The sequence below is a fragment of the Bombina bombina genome, chromosome 9 (genome assembly GCF_027579735.1).
Source record: "Bombina bombina isolate aBomBom1 chromosome 9, aBomBom1.pri, whole genome shotgun sequence".
Classification (NCBI taxonomy): domain Eukaryota; kingdom Metazoa; phylum Chordata; class Amphibia; order Anura; family Bombinatoridae; genus Bombina; species Bombina bombina.
This window is the reverse complement of record NC_069507.1, coordinates 161,518,309-161,540,555: the sequence shown is the minus strand read 5'-3', so window position 1 is coordinate 161,540,555 and position 22,247 is coordinate 161,518,309. Positions and strand designations below refer to the sequence as shown.

The following is a 22,247-nucleotide window of genomic DNA, read 5'->3' as shown; positions in this document are numbered from 1 at the left end:
CCTACTCATAGAGTTGGAGGTGTTGTGTATTGCTTCAAAAGACACAATTTTTGACATCCAAGCCTGTGCTGACTCTCTGAGAAGGTGTGGTGTTTAAATACTAGTGCATGGGCCTTCACAGGATATGTACGTATGCCACTTGTGACGACTAAGCCTATCTGCCCAGTCTTGACTATGGGGAGAGTGTGGGCATGAAGGGGTTAATAACACTCAGCCTCTGGTTCTCTTACACCTTTACGTTTACAAGGGCCTAAAAGGACACCAAATTAACCCCCAAATCCTGCCTATACCTCGCCAGATTAACAATGCTGCCACCACCTAGAGTTTTTAATAGGGGTGTCTTAGAAACTCAATTACCCACATGACTAACAATTATGTAACATGACTTTAACCTTCTCTACAGTGTGAATTCAGATATTAAGGCCCAAAGACAGAATTACATTATTTATATGTTTAATAACAAAAGACAAAAATACAAGTTACACAATGCCAAATTACAAAAACAGAAGACATACAAAAGAACAAAAAATACATGCTAAGATATGGTTCTTTAAAATAAAATGGGACATAAACTATATACAATACCTACACTTGCACATATTACCAAGCTTCAATAGGTATGTGGGAACTTCCTGCTGATGTTTCTCCTTCTGTCCTAGGCAAGTTCTGAATAATTTTTTTGTAACATTCAATTATATCTCAGAGTCTCCCTTTGTCTTGTCAAGACCACAGCCCTTGTGTTAAAGGGACAATCTACACCATAATTTTTATTGTTTAAAAAGATAGATAATCCCTTTATTACCCATTCCCCAGTTTTGCATAACCAACACAGTTATATAAATACACTTTTTACCTCTGTGATTACCTTGTATCTAAGCCTCTGCAAACTGCCCCCTTATTTCAGTTCTTTTGACAGACATCCAGTTTAGCCAATCAGAGCTGGCTCACCGGAACTCCACATGCGTGAGCACAGTGTTATCTATATGACACACATGAACTAACACCCTCTAGTGGTGAAAAACTGTCAAAATGCCCTGAGAGAAGAGGCGGCTTTCAAGGGCTTAGAAATTAGCATATAAACCTCCTAGGTTTAGCTTTAAACTAAGAATACCAAGAGAACAAAGCAAAATTGGTGATAAAAGTAAATCGGAAAATTGTTTAAAATTACGTTCTTTATCTGAATCATGAAAGTATATTTTGGACTAGTCTGTCCCTTTAATTTACGATCACCAAAACATCCCTTGCAAGTCCTTAACCCACAGTACCAAAAGAGAGCAGGTCTTCTGTTGAGAACTCCATTCCTCGAAAACTCCAATCTGACGTCACATCTGGTAAGTCTTCTATGTGAATATCTGTTTTTCCTCTGTCTGGGGGGCGCACTGCCGATCCTCTGGCATACACCCCAAGTAAACCTTAGAGAATGAGGTTTACAAGGGGGGTTTTGTCCCCCCCTTGAACCCCCCAGGCGGAGGCAAAATAGATAGTGTAGATAGGCAATTACATGCCCATCTGATTGGTTGTGAGTCCTGTCACTCACCGTATATATGGACAAATCAGATGTATGGATTCACCGGAAGTTACGTCAGATTGGAGTCAGCACTGATTGGCTAAAATGCAAGTCTGTCATAAGAACTTAAATAAGAAGCAGTCTGCAGAGGGTTAAATACAAGGTAATCACTGAAGTAAAAAGTATATTAATATAACCATGTTTGTTATGCAGAACTAGGGAATGGGTAATAAAGGGATTATCTATCTTTTTAAACAATAACAATTCTGGAGTAGACTGTCCCTTTAAAAATACCATTCATGTTATTAAAATACCGGCTGGGTAGCAACCCTACTTGAATACCTCACACAACTATAGCTGTAAATAGTAAAAACGCCCACTAAATGAGATCCATTTGCATCCTCATTAGCATCTTCTAATTTTTTTGCGTTAGGAGCTGTGCTAACGAGCACTTTATTGTCACCGCTCACTTACATACAGCGCTGGTATTACGGGTTTTTACAAACCCGGCGTTAAAAGACAAAAAGTGAGCGTAGAGCAAAATTTTGCTCCACATTTCACTCCAATACCAGCGCTGCTTAAGTCAGTGGTGAGCTGGTCGTACGTGCTCGTGCACAATTTCCCCATAGACATCAATGGGGAGAGACGGCTGAGAAAAAGTCTAACACCTGCAAAAAAGCAGCGTAAATCTCAGTAACGCAGCCCCATTGATTCCTATGGGGAAATAAAATTTATGCTTACACCTAACACCCTAACATGAACCCCGAGTCTAAACACCCCTAATCTTACACTTATTAACCCCTAATCTGCTGCCCCGGACATCGCTGACACCTAAATTATTCTTATTAAACCCTAAAGTGCTGCTCTGGACACCGCCGCCACCTACATTATATTTATTAACCCCTAATCTGCTGCCCCCAATGTCGCCGCAACCTACCTACACTTATTAATCCCTAATCTGCCGCCCCCAACATTGCCGCCACTATTCTAAATTTATTAACCCCTAAACGTAAATCTTACCCTAACCCTAACACCCCCTAACTTAAATATAATTTAAAAAAATCTAAAATTACTATCATTAACTAAATTATTCCTATTTAAAACTAAATACTTACCCATAAAATAAACCCTAAGATAGCTACAATATAACTAATAGTTACATTGTATCTAGCTTAGGGTTTATTTTTATTTTACAGGCAAGTTTGTATTTATTTTAACTAAGTAGAATAGTTATAACTATTTAATAACTACCTAGCTAAAATAAATACAAATTGACCTGTAAAATAAAACCTTACCTAAATTATACCTAACACTACAATACAATGAAATAAATTCCCTACATTAAATAAAATTAAATAAATAAAATTAGCTAAATCACAAAAAAAAAGAAAACACTAAATTACAGAAAATAAAAAAACAAATTACAGATCTTTAAACTAATTACACCTAATCTAATAGCCCTATCAAAAAAAAAGCCCCCCCCCCAAAAAAAAACAAAAAAACCCTAGCCTAAACTAAACTATCAATAGCCCTTAAAAGGGCCTTTTGCGGGGCATTGCCCCAAAGTAATCAGCTCTTTTTCCTGTAAAAAAATACAAACAACCATCCCAACAGTAAAACCCACCACCCACACAACCAAACCCCCCAAATAAAAGCCTAACTAAAAAAACCTAAGCTCCCCATTGCCCTGAAAAGGGCATTTGGATGGGCATTGCCCTTAAAAGGGCATTTAGCTCTATTGCAACCCAAAACCTTACCCTAAAAAATAAACCCACCCAATACACCCTTAAAAAAACCTAACACTAACCCCCTGAAGATCGACTTACTGTTCTGAAGACCGGACATCCATCCTCAAGGAAGAGGCAGAAGTCTTCATCCAACCGGGCCGAAGTCCTCAACGAAGCCGGGAGAAGTCTTCATCCAAGCCGGGCAAAGTGGCCCTCCAGACGGGCAGAAGTCTTCATCCATACGGCATCTTCTATCTTCATCCATCCGAGGTGGAGCGGGTCCATCTTCAAGACATCCGACACGGAGCATCCTCTTCATCCGGAGTTTTCTTACTGAATGAAGGTTCATTTAAATGATGTCATCCAAGATGGCGTCCCTTTGATCCCTATTGGCTGATAGAATTCTATCAGCCAATCGGAATTAAGGTAGAAAAAATCCTATTGGCTGATCCAATCCAATTGCATCAGCCAATAGGATTTTTTCTACCTTAATTCCGATTGGCTGATAGAATTCTATCAGCCAATCTGAATCTAAGGGACGCCATCTTGGATGACGTCATTTATAAGAACCTTCATTCAGTAAGAAGACTCCAGATGAAGAGGATGCTCCGCGTCGGATGTCTTGAAGATGGACCCGCTCCGCAACGGAGGGATGAAGATAGAAGATGCCATCAGGATGAAGACTTCTGCCCATCTGGAGGACCACTTCGCCCGGCTTGGATGAAGACTTCTGCTGCTTCCTTGAGGATGGATGTTCGGTCTTCAGAACATTAAGTCGATCTTCAGGGGGTTAGTGTTAGGTTTTTTTAAGGGTGTATTGGGTGGGTTTATTTTTTAGGTTAGGGCTTTGGGCTGCAATAGAGTTAAATGCCCTTTTAAGGGCAATGCCCATCCAAATGACCATTTTAGGGCAATGGGGAGCTTAGGTTTTTTAAGTTAGGCTTTTATTTGGGGGATTTGGTTGTGTGGGTGGTGGGTTTTACTGTTGGAGTGGTTGTTTGTATTTTTTTTTACAGGAAAAAGAGCTGATTACTTTGGGGCAATGCCCCGCAAAAGACCCTTTTAAGGGCTATTGATAGTTTAGTTTAGGCTAGTTTTTTTTATTTTGGGGGCTTTTTTATTTTGATAGGGCTATTAGATTAGGTGTAATTAGTTTAAAGATCTGTAATTTGTTTTTTATTTTCTGTAATTTAGTGTTTTTTTTTGTGTGATTTAGCTATTTTAATTTAATTTATTTAATTATATTTAATGTAGGGAATTTATTTAATTGTAGGGTTAGGTGTTAGTGTAAGACAGGTTAGGTTTTATTTTACAGGTCAATTTGTATTTATTTTAGCTAGGTAGTTATTAAATAGTTAATAACTATTTAACTATTCTACCTAGTTAAAATGAATATAAACTTGCCTGTATAATAAAAATAAACCCTAAGATAGCTACAATGTAACTATTAGTTATATTGTAGCTATCTTAGGGTTTATTTTATAGGTAAGTATTTAGTTTTAAATAGGAATAATTTAGTTAATGATAGGAATTTTATTTAGATTTATTTAAATTATATTTAAGTTAGGGGGTGTTAGGGTTAGGGTTAGATTTAGGGGTTAATACATTTAATATAGTGGCGGTGACGTTGTGGACAGCAGATTAGGGGTTAATAAGTATAATGTAGGTGGTGGCAATGTTAGGGGCGGCAGATTTGGGGTTAATGATTTTAAATAGTGTTTGTGAGGCGAGAGTGCGGAGGTTTATGGGTTAACATGTTTATTATAGTGGCGGCGATGTCCAGAGCGGCAGATTAGGGGTTAAAATGTTATTATAGTGTTTGCGATGCGAGAGGGCCTTGGTTTAGGGGTTAATAGGTAGTTTATGGGTGTTAGTGTACTTTTTAGCACTTTTGTTATGAGTTTTATGCTACAGCGTTGTAATGTAAAACTCATAACTACTGACTTTAAAATGCGTTATGGATCTTAGAGGTAGAGGGTGTACCGCTCACTTTTTGGCCTCCCGGGACAGACTCGTAATACCAGCGCTATGGAAGTCCCATAGGAAAAGGGGTTTACAAAGTTTCCGTAAGTCGTTTTGCGGTAAGGCCAAAGAAGTGTGCGGTGCCCCTAAACCTGCAAGACTCGTAATAGCAGCGGTAGTGAAAAAGCAGCGTTAGGACCTGTTAACACTGCTTTTTTAGCTTACCGCAAAACTCGTAATCTAGCCGAAAGGGTCTTATTATTAGCACAAAAACGATCACACAATTATAGAAGAGAAATGGTGATTTTTTTTTTTTTTTTTTAGAACACACTGTTTATAAAGATTTCAAATCATATAAATGATTCAGATTGTTCCTGTTTAATCCAATCCCTCTCAGTTCTAACAGTGTCCTCTGTAATAGGCGAATTGACCTGCTATTTGTTACTGAAAGGAATATTTAAACAAACATTGCAAGGAATGTAGGAATTAATCTGAAATTATTTCAAGAATATGGCACATGCAGAATAACCAGTTCCAGCATGAAATGGTTGTCAGATAAACAGCTCAAGGGCTGGAATCATAACACAAACACTACTCCGACTAGCTTGGAAGATATAAGCTTTAGGTCAAAAGTCTGTCTATATTTATCACCTGTATTTGGAGTTCATGATTTATTTTTTATGTATCACAAAATGTCTAAAGGGCCATAAAAGTAAGAATGTAAGTGCAATAATTCATATAGAGCATGCAATTTTAAGAGCGGTTTCATTTTGCTTCTGTTTACAAATTTACTTTATTCTCTTGGTATCCTTTTTCAAAAAGCATGCCTGGACGGGTTTAAGAGCAGCAATTATGCCTCTTGATATTGGCTCACCAGGGATCCAATACTCAAAAACTCTTTGACAGGCAGAGAAATCAACAGCTTATTTTACTGAGCACTATATTGAGATTCAGTTTCCAAGTTAAAAATTGCCTTTAAAACAATTCCTGAGGGGCTTCATAATACTGACAAGTAGGCATGTTCCAGTCCTCAGGGCACACTAACAGGACATATATTCAGGATTACCTTGGGTTTGAGCAGGTTAAGAACTGATCATTTGATTATTTCACTTGTACCCTAGTTCAGATATCCTGAAAATCTGGCCTATTAGTGTGCTCTGAGCAGGGATGAAGTCCTATAAAAAAATGTGGGTACTCACAAAGATTTCCACCCCCTAACATTTAATATTGTTTTTTACACACATACACTTACATACACACAATTACACACACACACAAACACACTGTATTTATATGCATATAATCTATACACTTTGGCTAATGAAAGCAAATTGAAAACCATCCCCAAAATTAAATGAAAATTGTGTTTTTAGTTGCCATATTTTGCTAGAGAATCTAAGCTCTCTTGCTAGGGTCTAGCAAAACCCCACATGTGGGATTACATTTTAATATGTGATGCACTGAAAATCAGTTCTATTGAGCACCCATAACGTGTTGTCTCTGCAACCTATATAGCACATCTCTTATGAGAACGTGGATGGGTTTACTAAACCACACCCAATTAACCTATTTAGAGCCATATACATAGGAGGCTGCCATGTAATACTGGCTACATGTTTAAAAGCCAAAAAATAGAACAAAACATATTTTTCTGTACGTAGACAGTTCTGTTGACTTGTGTATAAACACACAGATTATGGGCTTCATGTACTAAGCAGAGCTGCTCCGGAGCCCTTGCTGGGCAGGTTTGCATATCAGAGTCTGCTTCCCACAATGTAAGAAGCAGCGGTCATTAGACCGCTGCTTCTTACACCCTACGCCAACTCTGAGGTGGCGAGGCAAAATCACCAAGAGCTCACTTGCTCGCTTACTCTCGGTGATTGACAATCCCTTTTCTCACGTGATTGGTCGTGCGAGAGAAGGGATGGGCATTACACGCTCACTTGAGCATGTAATGATACATACAGGCAGCAGATCCTGTTCGTCCGCTGCCCGTACGTAGTGAAGGCGAGCAAACAACTTCTCGAGTTGAGAAGCTTATCCACTAGCTCCTTCGTACATATGGGGCCTTAAGTTTGTCCAATCACTCCTTCATACATGGGGCCCTGTATCTCTAAGGGGCATATTTATCAAGCTCCGTACGGAGCTTGATGCCCCATGTTTCCGGCGAGCCTTCAGGCTCTCCAGAAACAGAAGTTATGAAGCAGCGATCTAAAGACCGCTGCTCCTTAACCTGTCCGCCTGCTCTCAGGCCGCGGACAGAAATCAACAGAAATCAACCCGATCAAATACGATCAGGTGATTGACACCCCCTGCTAGCGGCCGATTGGCAATGATAAATGCTGAGAGAGTATGCACAATCATAAATATGCCCCTAAGTGTTTTTTGGATAATTGCAAATATCATAACTGCTTGTTTCTAGCTACCTTACTTTATTTCATTACTATGGGCTCGATTTATCAAGCACCTACGTCTGCAAGTTCTCACAAGAACTTGCTTGCCGTAATTTATCAAGCAGCGGTCACCAGACCGCTGCTTCCTTAAGCTCTTCGCCACCTCTAAGGTGGCAAAATTCAATCTCCGCGGTCGAGTCCGACCGAAGAGATTGACAGCTCCTGCCCGCGCGTGATTGGCTGTGCGCAGGCAGGGGGCGGGATTGCATGCGAGCGCAAAATTGCGCTCGTGTGCAATGTTGATTACCTGCGGGCGTATACGTGCCCCTGTACGCCTCAGCTTTGATAAATCTAGTCCTATATGTGCCCTGTGTATGTTTGCCTCTCTGCCCTCTGACTGGTTCTTTATGTCTCGTTTTCTTTTGTCTTATTTTCTCTGTCTTTTTTCTCTACAAAGAATATCGTTCTCCTGAGCTTGTTTGCTCTTTCCTATTAGAAAGCTTTAATGGCTAGTGAAACTACCAGGTACCATGGCAACCAACCGAATGTTTTAGGCTCATGAAACCTCTCATTTGAAGGCGTGTAATCTATTCCATTCAAATGAATAATAGTGTTTGTGAACTTATTTTAGCTGAGATAAAGGCAAAGTTTTTATTAACACTCTTTTATTGCTCTATAAACCTAAAGTCTTGTTATTATTACACTTAACACCTAAACAGATACATCACTGAAAATGTTATTTTCCTTAAATTTATGAGTGGTCTCTTGTTTATGGATTTAGGTCTCGCAGAAAGAGGTGCAGTATATAATTAAACCTTCTTTATTCACTCGTTAAAATGCTCGCTATGTGGAAATTTAAAGGGATATAAGTAGCAGCAGTTCTGGGTGGGTTCTGCTATTTATCCCTGATTACTACTGTACCTACAAACCCTGAATAGTACTGTTTTATCTGACCAGTCGTCTATACAGAGCAATAAGAGAGGTACAGGAGGGAGAATGGCAATTTATAAATATAATGTATAAGAATAAGTAGCAGCAGATGGCTGTTGCGGTTCACTTTTTGCACCTCCGGAATTGTATAGTCCAGTTGAAAATAAAAGATTCTATCAGGTTCCTCTAGAAGGCACTAATCCCATTCTAATCACTATTCTCTTGCTCCTCATGGTTGAGAGGGGCGGCAGTTTCTCTTCCTCACCTCTGATGTAGACGACCATGAGAAAAACAACATTTTTTTGCCTATAATTCTAGTACTTTAAAGGCACAATCTTCTTGAAATGTTTTACTGTTTAAAAATATAGATAATCCCTTTATCACCCATTCCCCAGTTTTGCATAACCAACACTTATATTAATACACTTTTTTACCTCTGTGATTACCTTGTATTGAAGCCTCTGCAGACTGCCCCTTATCTCAGTTCTTTTGACAGACTTGCATTTTAGCCAATCATGGTTGACTAATAAATACCTCCAATGGAGTAAACACGTTATCTATGACACGCATGAACTAGCACTGTCAAACTATGAGATAAGATGCAGCCTTCAATGGTTTAAAATCCGTTGGACCTTCCTAGGTTTAGTTTTCTTAAAAGAATACCAACCAAACAAAGCAAATTTGATGATAAAAGTAAATTGAAAAGTTGTTTAAAATTGCATGCCCTATGAATAATAAAAGTTTAATTTTGACTAGACTGCCCCTTCAACACACCTCCCATCCAACATGTATACTTAAAGATCCACCCCTCCGGTTCCAGCTCTACCCACAGAACTGTCTCCAGCAGCCCCGCTGTCAAATCTCCTGCACTTCCGATCCTAGAAGGCCTCCAGGAAAAGCTAAGAGGCCTACTTTTGGTAGACAGTAATGTCTCAGAAACATTAGAACAAAAAATTTTTACTTTTCAGCACAGGAACCTCAGTTTAAAAAAAAAAAAATGTAATGTATATTAAAATAAACTATTTTAAATGCAACTATGAAAAAAACTATAAAGAAAACAATAATATTTTTTTTATATTGTCTTCTTAGGAAAAAGTGAGTCAACTAAAAGATGAGGTGCGTCAGCAATATGAGAAGCTGCACCAGATTCTGGATGAGGATCTGAGGAAAACTATGGACATACTGGATAAGGCGCAAGCCAAGTTTTGTAACGACAATGCTGCGCAGGTTCTGCAACTGAATGAGAGAATGCAAGAGGCTAAAAAGTTATTGAGCTCTGTGCAGGTCATGTTCGATAAAACTGAGGACATCAACTTCATGAAGGTATGTATTAGTCCTTTTTAAATTTGCCAAAAAATTATACGTAAAATATACTACTGTGAAATTATTAGATCTAATTCTGCTAATTTAAGGACCATTAAATACAGTAGATTTGCATAATAAAGAAATACACAATAAAAAGACTATGCAATAGCACTTAGGGTCCGATTTATGAACCCTGCTGATGCCCCTGTTTCCGAGCGAGCCTTCAGGCTCACCGGAAACAGGAGTTATGAAGCAGCGGTCTTAAGACCGCTGCTCCTTAACTGGTCCACCTCCTCTGAAGGCTGCGGACATCAATTCGCCCAATCTCATTCGATCGGGTTGGTTGACACTCCGCGAATCTGCAGGGGGCGGCATTTCACAAGCAGTTCACCAGAGCTGCTTGTGCAATGTTGAATGCTGACAGCGTATGCTGTCAGCATTCAGCGATGTCTGTCGGACATGATCCGCTGAGAGGGTCATGTCGGACAGACATTTGATAAATCGGCCCCTTAGTATGAACTCCAAATGAGTAGTAGATTTTTTTTCTGACAAATTTCAAAGTTATGTATTTTTCCACTCTTCCTATATCATGTGACATCTATTAGCCAATCACAAATGCATATACGTATATTCTGTGATTTCTTGCACATGCTCAATAGGAGCTGGTGACTCAAAACATGTAAATATAAAAAGAATGTGCATGTTTTCTTAATGGCAGTAAATTGTTAAGTTGTTTAAAATTGCATGCGCTATCTGAATCATGACAGTTTAATTTTGACTTGACTGTCCCTTTAACTATTCACCTGGCAGATTAATTTATCTTAAATTAGTACCTGTATCTACAAAGTTCACACTTTATAAATTGTTTAAATTTTTAATTGTTATAGTCAGAGCTCTACAGGAAAGGGCTGATTAATAATTGAAATGTGTTGCATTTCGTTAACTCTTTAAAGGATTTTTAATGTTTAACTACCCTACTGTGTAAATAAAATACATACAATCCAACATTTATTGATAGTTTCCATGTTAAAGGCTAAAGATCCTTTTCAAATTGAAGTTTTTTTTTTTTTACTAGTACAGCCTCTCTAATTGGTTCAGTGAACTATTGGGGTTGGCACACAATAATAAAGGGAGCTGATTTGTTGTTTTTCACAGCCGGTGTCTCCTAAAGATCTGTGGGCTGTGAAGCACAACGCTTCAGACTATTTGGATGCATATATCCAAATGGGAGTTACAACCCAGGGTTCTTAGCCAGTTAAACTTGCTGCACATGCAACACATATAGCTGTATTAATGATTGACAGTGACAGGTGCAAAGCTATCATTGGTGCAGCAGTGGCATCAGGGCCAAAGTGCTGTGGGGGAGGCATAGCAGCTAGTCTATATATATATATAGGCATTTGCCTATGTGGTCATTATTTGTGTATAGATACACATTATACTGCGGAGTATACTTATCAGTGTATAGATACTCACATCATTATACAGTACAGCGTGTTCACTATTAGTGTATAGAAATTCCATAATTAGACACATAATTACATGCTCTATCTGAATCATGCAAATCGTATTTTGACTTTCCTATCCTTTTAAAAAATACCACATACTGAATTGTATTATAATGGTGGAAGATGTTATCATGTTGCCATATAGAAACTTATAATCAAACAGTAAGAGGAATGTTTAACGTCTAGTAGATTTAGAATGTTGAATGAATGTTTTTCTTTTAAAAAAATTCTTTGAAATGTACCCATCTAAGTTATAGCTTTGGCATTCCATTTGGTTATGAGTCAATACAGGAGTGTTTAGAAAATAGCTAACTAAAGTGTTAGGCAAGATTTTTTTTTTATGATAGCCCTAGATATAATTTGCATCATAATTTATTGGAATTTCACAAATCTGCAGCGTATGTTATGGTTAGAAGCCTCTTAATTCATATACATTTGTGGATAAAAAAAATGTATTTTTTTTTTTTTTTTTAAACTTTTTATGTTTACAGACAAAAGACCTTTGTTGAAAAGCATACCTAGGTAGGCTCAGAAGCTGCTGATTGGTGGCTGCATATATTTGCCTATTGGCATTGGCTTTCAGCTTGCTCTCAATACTGTATGATCCTTCAACAAACAATACAGAGAAAACGAAGCAAATTAGATAATAGAAGTAAATTGGAAAGGTTTTAAATTGTACGATCTATCAGAATTGTGAAATTAACAGTTTGGGTTTAATTCTAATCTAAATATTACATTTTTATTGGTTTTGGATTAAACCACCCACATATTTCAGATATGGGAACCTAATTATTTTTGCTGCTGCTCTTCTTAATGGTCTTATTGATTGTAATGAGCTATTTTTTCAAAGGGAGACTAGATTACGAATCTTTTTTCCAGTCTTAAAGAATCTAATGCTATATAACTCCTCCCAATAATATGGTTATTTTCAAGGGTTAACAGTATGACCTAAATAAGAAGAACTGCCATGTATCGATAGTGAAAGACTGTTTAGGGTGCTCAGAATGCATTCAGAAAAATGTGAATAGTCTTTCTTAAAGGGACAGTCTAGTCAGAATTAAACTTTCACGATTCAGATAGGGCATGCAATTTTAAACAACTTTTCAATTTACTTTTAGCATCAAATTTGCTTTGTTCTCTTGGTATTTTTAGATGAAAGCTAAACCTAGGTTGACTGATATGCTAATTTCTAATCCCTTGAAGGCCGCCTCTTATCTGAATACATGTCACAGTTTTTCACAGCTGGAGGGTGTTAGTTCATGTTTTCCCATATAAATATCATTGTACTTACGCCTGTGGAGTTACTTATGAGAGGATCCTGATTGGCTAAAATGCAAGTCTGTCAAAAGAACTGAAATAAGGAGGGCAGTCTGCAGAGGCTTAGATACAAGGTCATCACAGAGGTAAACAGTGTATTAATATAACTGTGCTGGTTATGCAAAGCTGGGAATGGCTAATAAAGGGGTTATCTATCTTTCTTTTACAAGCTATGACGAGTCCACGGATTTCATCCTTACTTATGGGATTACGCCTCCTGTTCAGCAGGAAGTGGCAAAGAGCACCACAGCAGAGCTGTATATATAGCTCCTCCCTTCCCTCCCCCTCCAGTCATTCTCTTTGCCTGTGTCAGTAATAGGAAGAGGTAAAGTGAGGTGTTAGTTTAGATTCTTCAATCAAGAAGTTTGTTATTTTACAATGGTGCCAGTGAGTACTATTGTTCTCAGGGAGAAATTATTGGTCTAACTCTATAACTTCCCAAGAGGAGTGGAGACATTTTATATTTTCTGCCCTGATGTTGATGATCTTAGCAAATGTTATCTAAGATCCATGCTGGTTCCTACAGAGCAGTTGAAGGTAGTATAAATAGAGATCTTCAGTGTGGAGAAGCATTGAGGTATGTTAAGTCATTTTTTTCTAGGGAGACTTGATGCATCAGAACAGGCTGACTTTTTTCCCTATCTGGGGAGGGGTATTCAGTATGCACTATGTATATGTGATAGTGTACATGGAAGTCCCTTTATATTGACTACTAAATGTAAATTCATTTATATTGACTACTAAATTGGGGTATGTTCACTATGGGCTAAACATAGTCTCTCAGACTCCTGTTGCAGTTTTAACAAATTTATTAAAAGAACATCTTATAACAGAATGCATAAATCTCAGCTCTTGTTACAGTTAATGTCTGTGTAACTGCCTTACTCATCAACTAACTATTTCCTGCTGAACTGCAGTGTAACATATATTAAACTTCCCCCCTGGAACCAAACACTATCTTTTTGGTTCAATACATATTGATACAGCTGGGAGATGCGGTTGCTGTATATGGACTGTCATTGTCATCGTTACAAGTGCAGTTTTTTTCAGGCAATAACGCTTGTTTTTTTGTATGACATGCTTATTACTGTTTATGTAAGAGGGGCACATGGCTTAATAATTTTATTAGGTACGACATGTTTGTTTTTTCGGCTACCCATGCGGGTCTAAGCAAGAGCTAGAGTTACGTCCATGGTGGGTGGGTCCTAATTTTGCGCGCTCAGACGCGCAGTATCATCCGGATCACATACACAGCAAGGTTCTGGGCTCCCGTGGGGCCTATGTAGTTCTGCCACACAAAGTGTCTTGAAAGCTTCTCAAGCAGCAGCAGTGTGTTCCGGGGGCAGGTTGGCGCCGCAGCAGAGCTGTGGCGAGGTGCAGGGGCCTGTATCGATAGGGTTTGTGATAACTGATAAAATCAATATAGTTTGACAGTTTTCCATAGCTAAGCATATTGGTGCAATACTGTTAGATTTTTTTGGGCACATTACAATAATTTTTATTGATGTAAACGTTGTTTTTGGAGATAACAGGAAAATTGTTGCGCTTTTATTATTTAAAGGCGCAGTAAACTTTAAAAAAAAAATATTTTTGTCTTTGTAATTTGACACCAGAGCTCAATATTTCAAGTAAAGAACGACTGATATTGCTATTGCTAGTCTGTTTAACATGTCTGAACTTGAGTAAACTACTTGTTCTATGTGTTTAGATGCCATTGTGGAACCCCATCTTACTTTTTGTCCCTCATGTACTGAAAGGGCCTTACAATGTAAAGAGCGGATTTTCTTTAAGGAAAGTGTGCCTAAGGATGATTCTCAGTCTGATGAGAATCAGGGTATGCCGCTACTTTCTCCCCAAGCGTCACAACCTTTAACGCCCACCCAAGCGACGCTGGGTTCTTTAACCACGTCTACTTCATTTACTCTGCAGGATATGGCTGCAGTTATGTCATCTACCCTTAGAGGTTTTATCTAAGTTGCCAGTGTTACAGGGCAAACGCAGCAGGACAGAAGTCAATTTGAATACTGTGACCTCTGATGCTTTGTTGGCTATTTCCGCTGTACCCTCACAGGGATCGGATTTGGGGGTCAGGGAACTTCTGTCTGAGGGGGAACTTTCTGATTCGGGAAATATGTTACCTCAGACGGACTCAGACATCATGTCCTTTAGATTTAAGCTTGAACACCTCCGCCTGTTGCTTCGGGAGGTTTTAGTGACTCTGGATGACTGTGACTCTATTGCGGTACCACCAGAGAAATTGTGTAAGATGGACAAATACTTAGAGGTGCCTGCTTACTCTGATGTTTTTCCGGTTCCTTAGAGAATCTTGGAAATTATTACACGGGAATGGGAAAGACCGGGTATCCCGTTCTCACCCTCTCCTAATTTTAAGAAGATGTATCCCATATCTGACACTATTCGGGACTCTTGGCAGACAGTCCCTAAGGTGGAGGGACCTATATCTACCCTGGCTAAGCGTACAACTATTCCTATTGAGGACAGTTGTGCTTTCAAAGACCCTATGGATAAGAAGTTGGAGGGTCTTCTAAAAAAGTTATTTATTCATCAGGGTTTCCTTTTACAACCGACAGCCTGCATTGTACCAGTTACCACTGCGGCGGCTTTCTGGTTTGACACCTTAGAAGAGTCTCTTAAGACTGAGACTCCTTTAGAGGAAATTCTAGATGGAATTAAGGCTCTTAAACTGGCTAATTCTTTTATTACGGAAGCCGCATTTCAGATTGCCAAGTTGGCGGCTAAGAATGCCGGATTTGCCATTTTAGCGCATAGAGCACTATGGATAAAGTCTTGGTATGCTGATGTGTCATCTAAGTCAAAGCTTTTAGCTATTCCGTTCAAAGGGAAAACCCTATTCGGGCCTGACTTGAAAGAAATCATTTCTGACATTACGGGAGGTAAGGGTCATCTCCTACCTCAGGAGAAAGCAGCTAAACTGAGGGGTAAACAAAATAATTTTCGTTCCTTTCGAAACTTCAAAGGAGTCCCCGCTTCTTCCGCTAAACAGGAAGGGAATTTTGCTCAAGCCAAGACTGTCTGGAGACCCAACCAGGCTTGGAACAAAGGTAAACAACCCAAGAAGCCCACCAAGACAGCAGGAAGGGGTGGCCCCTGATCCGGATCTAGTAGGGGGCAGACTTTCTCTATTTGCCCAGGCTTGGGTAAGAGATGTTGAGGACCCCTGGACACTGGACATCGTGTCCCAAGGGTATCAACTGGAATTAAAAAATTCTCTCTCAAGGGGGAGGTTTCTTCTTTCACGATTGTCTGTAGACCAGATAAAAAGAGAGGCGTTCTTATGTTGTGTAAAAGGCCTCTCTACTATGGGAGTAATTTGTCCCATTCCAATACTGGAACAAGGGCAGGGGTTTTACTCAAATCTTTTCATGGTTCCCAAAAAAGAGGGAACGTTCAGACCCATTTTAGATCTCAAGAGTCTAAACAAGTTTCTCAGAGTTCTATCCTTCAAGATGGAGACTACTCGAACAATTCTTCCATTGATCCAGGAGGTTCAAAATATGACTACCGTGGACTTGAAGGATGCATACCTTCATATTCCTATCCACAAGGATCTTCATCAGTTCCTAAGGCTTGCCTTCTTGGACAAACATTTTCAATTCGTGGCTCTTCCCTTCGGGTTGGCCACAGCACCCAGGATCTTCACGATCCTAGGGGCCCTTCTGGTGGTTCTCAGGCAGCAGGGTATTGGAATGGCGCCTTATCTAGACGATATTCTGATCCAGGCGTCATCTTACCATCTGACAAAGTCTCATACAGACATGTTTCTGTCATTTCTGAGGACTCACAGGTGGAAGGTGAATCTAGAAAAGAGTTAATTAATTCCACAGACCAGGGTTCCCTTCCTGGGAACTTTAATAGATTCCATATCTATGAAGATTTTCTTGACAGAGGTCAGAAAGTTAAAGATTCTAAATACAGGCCGAGCCCTTCAGTCCAATCCTCGGCCATCAGTGGCTCAGTGCATGGAGGTGATTGGATTGATGATGGCGGCAATGGACATCATTCCGTTTGCTTGTTTTCCTCTCAGATCGCTACAACTGAACATGCTCAGGCAGTGGAATGGAGATTATGCAGATCTGTCTCCTCAGATAGATCTGGATCAGGAGACAAGAGACTCTCTTCTTTGGTGGGTGTCACTGGATCATCTGTCCCAAGGGACCTGCTTCCGCAGACCTTCATGGGTGATAGTGACAATGGACGCCAGCCTACTAGGTTGGGGTGCAGTCTGGAATTCCCTGAAGACTCAGGGTGTGTGGACTCGTTCAGAGTCTCTACTTCCAATCAATATTCTGGAATTGAGAGCAATATTCAATGTGCTTCAGACTTGGCCTCAGTTGGCTTCGGCCAAATTCATCCGGTTTCAGTCAGACAACATCACGACTGTGGCTTACATCAATCATCAGGGAGGAACGAGAAGTTCCTTAGCAATGACAGAAGTATCCAAGATAATTCAGTGGGCGGAGGCTCACTCTTATCTGTCAACAATCTACATCCCAGGAGTGGACAACTGGGAAGCGGACTTTTTAAGCAGACAGTCGTTTCATCCGGGGGAGTGGGAACTCCATCCGGAGGTCTTTGCCACCTTGATTCTCAGATGGGGCAGACCGGAATTGGATCTGATGGCATCTCATCAGAATGCCAAGCTCCCAGGATACGGATCCAGGTCAAGGGATCCTCAGGCCGAACTGATAGATGCCTTGGCAGTGCCTTGGTTGTTCAACCTAGCTTATGTGTTTCCACCGTTTGCTCTCCTTCCCCGGGTGATTGCTCTGATCAAACAGGAGAGGGCTTCTGTAATTCTAATCGCGCCTGCGTGGCCTCACAGGACTTGGTATGCCGATCTAGTGGACATGTCCTCTCTGCCGCCGTGGAAGCTTCCATTGAGGCAGGACCTTCTCATTCAGGGACCCTTCCAACACCCAAATCTATTTTCTCTACAACTGACTACTTGGAGATTGAATGCTTGATTTTATCTAAGCGGGGGTTCTCTGATTCCTTGATACTTTGATTCAGGCACGTAAGCCTGTTACTAGAAAGATCTACCATAAGATATGGCGTAAATATCTTTATTGGTGCGAATCCAAGGGCTTCTCATGGAGTAGAGTTAGGATTCCCAGGATTCTGTCTTTTCTCCAAGAAGGATTGGAGAAAGGGTTATCAGTGAGTTCCTTAAAGGGACAAATCTCTGCTTTGTCAATTTTGCTACACAAACGTTTGGCAGATGTTCCAGACGTTCAGTCTTTTTGTCAGGCTCTAACCAGAATTAAGCCTGTGTTTAGACCATTTGCTCCACCCTGGAGTTTGAATTTAGTTCTTAATGTTCTTCAAAGGGTTCCGTTTGAACCCATGCATTCCATAGATATTAAGTTGTTATCTTGGAAGGTTTTGTTTTTGGTTGCTATTTCTTCTGCTCGTAGAGTTTCTGAGCTTTCAGCGTTACAATGTGACTCGCCTTATCTTATCTTTCATTCTGATAAGGTGGTTTTACGTACCAAACCTGGTTTCCTTCCTAGTTGTTTCTAATAAGAATATTAATCAGGAAATTGTTGTTCCTTCAATATGTCCTAATTCTTCCTCTAAGAAGGAGCGTCTGTTGCATAACTTGGACGTTGTCCGTGCCCTGAAGTTTTACTTGCAGGTGACTAAGGAATTTCGTCAATCATCTTCATTATTTGTTGTTTTTTCTGGAAAGCGTAGGGGCCAAAAAGCCCCTCTTTCTTTTTGACTGAAGAGTATCATCCATCTGGCATATGAGACTGCTGGACAGCAGCCTCCTGAAAGAATTACGGCTCATTCTACTAGGGCTGTGGCTTCCTCATGGGCATTTAAAAAACGATGCTTCTGTTGAACAGATTTGCAAGGCTGCAACTTGGTCGTCTCTTCACACTTTTTCCAAATTTTACAAATTTGATACTTTTGCTTCGTCTGAGGCTGGTTTTGGGAGAAAGGTTCTTCAAGCAGTGGTGCCTTTTCATTTAGGTTCCTGTCTTGTCCCTCACTTTCATCCGTGTCCTATAGCTTTGGTATTGTACCCCATAAGTAAGGATGAAATCCGTGGACTCGTCATATCTTGTAAAAGAAAAGGAAATTTATGCTTACCTGATAAATTTGTTTCTTTTATGATATGATGAGTCCATGGCCCACTCTGTTATTTCTAAGACAGGTATTTATTTATTTTTGTTAAACTTCAGTCACCTCTGCACCTTTGGCTTTTCCTTTCTCTTCCTAATTTCGGTCAAATGACTGGAGGGGGTGGGAAGGGAGGAGATATATATACAGCTCTGCTGTGGTGCTCTTTGCCACTTCCTGCTAAACAGGAGGCGTAATCCTATAAGTAAGGATTAAATCCGTGGACTTGTCATATCGTAAAATAAACAAATTTTTCAGGTAAGCATAAATTTCCTTTTTTAAACAATATAAATTCTGGAGTAGACTGTCCTTTTAAGATTCAAAATATAACCAAATTTTTTTTTTTTTTTTAAAGTATTCTAGTTGTTTTTTTCTGCTCTTTACATGGTGAAGTCACATTTGCCCTCAATTTTAGATAGAGGAAACCACAGATGTGCTAGTTTTTATCTCCTCACAACTTAAAGGATCAACCAAAAAGGCCAATAGTTATATATTTCAGTATTGTTCAAGTTGAAATTATTTATATTTATGCTTCATGCAAGATGCCCCCTCCAAAATGTATTGAATTAGGATGTTATTGTTACTGAGGTGTTTTCGGTTTTGTCAATTAAAACACAGTGTTTAGTATTATGACTTTGAGCAACCAATTCTCATCAAGGTTAGAACATACTGCAGGATTAAAGTTATCACTGACCAAGCTTTTGTTTACCTCATAGAATACCAAGTCTGTGAAAATCCTGATGGACAGGTAAGATATCTAGTTTCAATCACAGTCTTATTCTATGTTCTGTATACTGTTTACTTGTCTTGATGAATCCTGAGTAGAACAATTTGTTTTGCCTTAATAACTTGGAGGGAGTCTTTGGAGAAACAAAATAAAATAAAAAAAAATTATAAAAAAAAATAAATAAAAAAAAAAGATTTTAAAGACAAAGTCAAGATAAGTCATGGGTAAGGGATAAAAAATATTTATTTATTTTTTGCTTGCACATTTCTAATTTTTAATGTAAAAAACACAGTTGTATTTTACATAGTTGCCTGTAACCTTGTGTTCTCATCACTGGATATTTGTGTATAAGTTAAAAGCGCTGTAATGGACATCTATATTCATATTTTTACATTATGACTGGAGATCTATGCTATGCATTTGTATATAGACATACATAGTATGTGAAGGTTAATAGATATATATTATTTTTATACTTTATTAATAAACCTGCACTTAGCAGTACCACATTTAGTAATATATTTTAGATAAATACAAGCACAAATATATTAAATATTTTAAAGAGACACTCACACATGCATTTTTTGTTCACCAATTAGGTCTTGTTTCCTCCAGGGGTTTTACACAGGGACTCAAGCTTCACTGACTCTTTCCAAAAATCTCTTAGATTTTTGTTTGTTTTGTTTTTTGTGACCTATAGCCAGGCTGATTTCTATTCTCTTTTTTTATTGGGCACTTCTTTGCACTTCCCCTCAGCAACCTTGGTTTTCGCCATAGCATATATTTTATCTCTTAATATCAGATAAGGGTTTATAATAAGTGTATGAAGAAATTTGGTAAATATTTAAATATGAGGGAAGCAAAATAAATATAAATAAACTGTGAAAACAGTCATGTAGATCAATGTACCAATGAAAATACTGTTCCAATTTAGTGCAACAATATACCAACCATGTATCTCACTCATATAAGAAAGAGCTGGATGCCTTATGGAAACCTGAGACCGGTTTTCTCAGGTTCGACATCTTACATACGAAACATAAGTACTTTTCATCATGGACAAACCATTAGCTACTGATGAGGAGGTTTTTTTTATATGGATGATTATTTTTTTTCCAATCTGCTTATTACTAAGATATCTTTGGTAACAAATTTATAATTAAATCTACATTATTATTAGAAGTAGTAGTTGACAGTTTACAGTATATCTCTAATACATGATTAACAATGTGGATCATCAAATGAACACTGTGATACCCTGAATTATTTTGAGTCAGACATGGTCTCCTTGCCGTAAAGTTTGTATACCCTTTTTTGGGCATAGTTCCTTCTATTGTTATGGCAAATATGAGCTTCACTTATAGAGCTTTATGATGTCAAACTCTACATTCAGTTGAGATGATCTAAGAAGTGTCATCCGAACTGTGAGGTCCCTCAAATAATTTTAGAAGAGCAAATTGAGATATGTTCATAATATGTAGGTTTCTAGATGTAAAGGAGGGACTACTACATTATAATATAAGGTATAACAAATCCAAAAGATTTTATGTGATTTCGCTCCTTGTTAGAGAATTTTTTGATCATTGCGGCTATAGCATTAATCAACATTACTTTTTCTTATCCCTCAATTTTCATGAGTGTCAACTCAGTTTTTTTTATTGAAGCTTATAGATAAACATACTTTTTCTGTTTTCAATAGCCCATATTACTACTTCCATATATTTAGCTATTTTTACCCATTCTTCTTTTTTATACTGTTTTGTTTAATATTTAACAGTGAATTTTATGAAGGACAAACCAAGAATACTCACATTATAGTAATTTTATTTTCTTGTTTCACGTCTTTTCTCGGCAACCACCAAATTCTGCCCCTACGTGTTCTTCACAACTAAGACTAAGAGATTATAGGAAAGAGCAAGTTTATTTTTCGAGTTTGGTTTGTGATGAGACACGTAAGGAGACGTATGCTCTTTGTAACATTCACTATTAAAACAAAAGAAAAGGAAGTTATTATACAGTGAACATTTCCCAGATATATTTTTTACTGTTTAATTTTTTTGTTTCATTGCTGTAGTCATAGCTATCTTACAGCTAGTTTTAAGATATGTTTGAGAATTATTATACAACCTGGAATCACAGAGCTTCCCATTAAAAAATGTGAAAAGAGAACACACATTGTGAACATCAGCAATATACTCAACATGTGGTATGTGCCTTGATTTACTGGATAGCTTGTGCATTAGAACAATCTTTGGGTCACTTATGCAATAAAAACAAAAAATGTAGATTTTTTTTTATAATAGAATGACAAATGTTATGCCTATCTATTTTGGTGTCAGAAGCAAGATCCCAGTGTAATGTACAGAAGATTGAGGACAAAAGCAAAATCTAATGAACAAAAAAAAAAAGACTTGGTAGACTAGTCCTAGTGTATGTATGTATGTATATTATATGTGTGTGTATGTATATTATATGTGTGTGTATGTATATTATATGTGTGTGTATGTATATTATATGTGTGTGTATGTATATTATATGTGTGTGTATGTATTATATGTGTGTATGTGTATGTATATTATATGTGTGTGTGTGTATGTATATTATATGTGTGTGTGTATGTATTTATATATGTGTGTGTATGTATATTATATGTGTGTGTATGTATATTATATGTGTGTGTATGTATATTATATGTGTGTGTAT

At 38.3% G+C, this 22,247-nt stretch overlaps 1 protein-coding gene across 2 annotated transcripts in view; it reads left to right on the top strand.

Moving 5' to 3' along the window:
• The window catches only part of TRIM8 (tripartite motif containing 8), a 119,998-nt gene that overhangs the window by 90,629 nt on the left and 7,122 nt on the right, over positions 1 to 22,247 (top strand). For both annotated transcript variants that reach the window (XM_053692465.1, XM_053692464.1), the window contains exons 4-5: positions 9,609 to 9,842; positions 19,534 to 19,565. In XM_053692465.1, the coding sequence (XP_053548440.1) occupies positions 9,609 to 9,842; positions 19,534 to 19,565 (266 nt within the window). The remainder of the gene's footprint in view (positions 1 to 9,608; positions 9,843 to 19,533; positions 19,566 to 22,247) is intronic.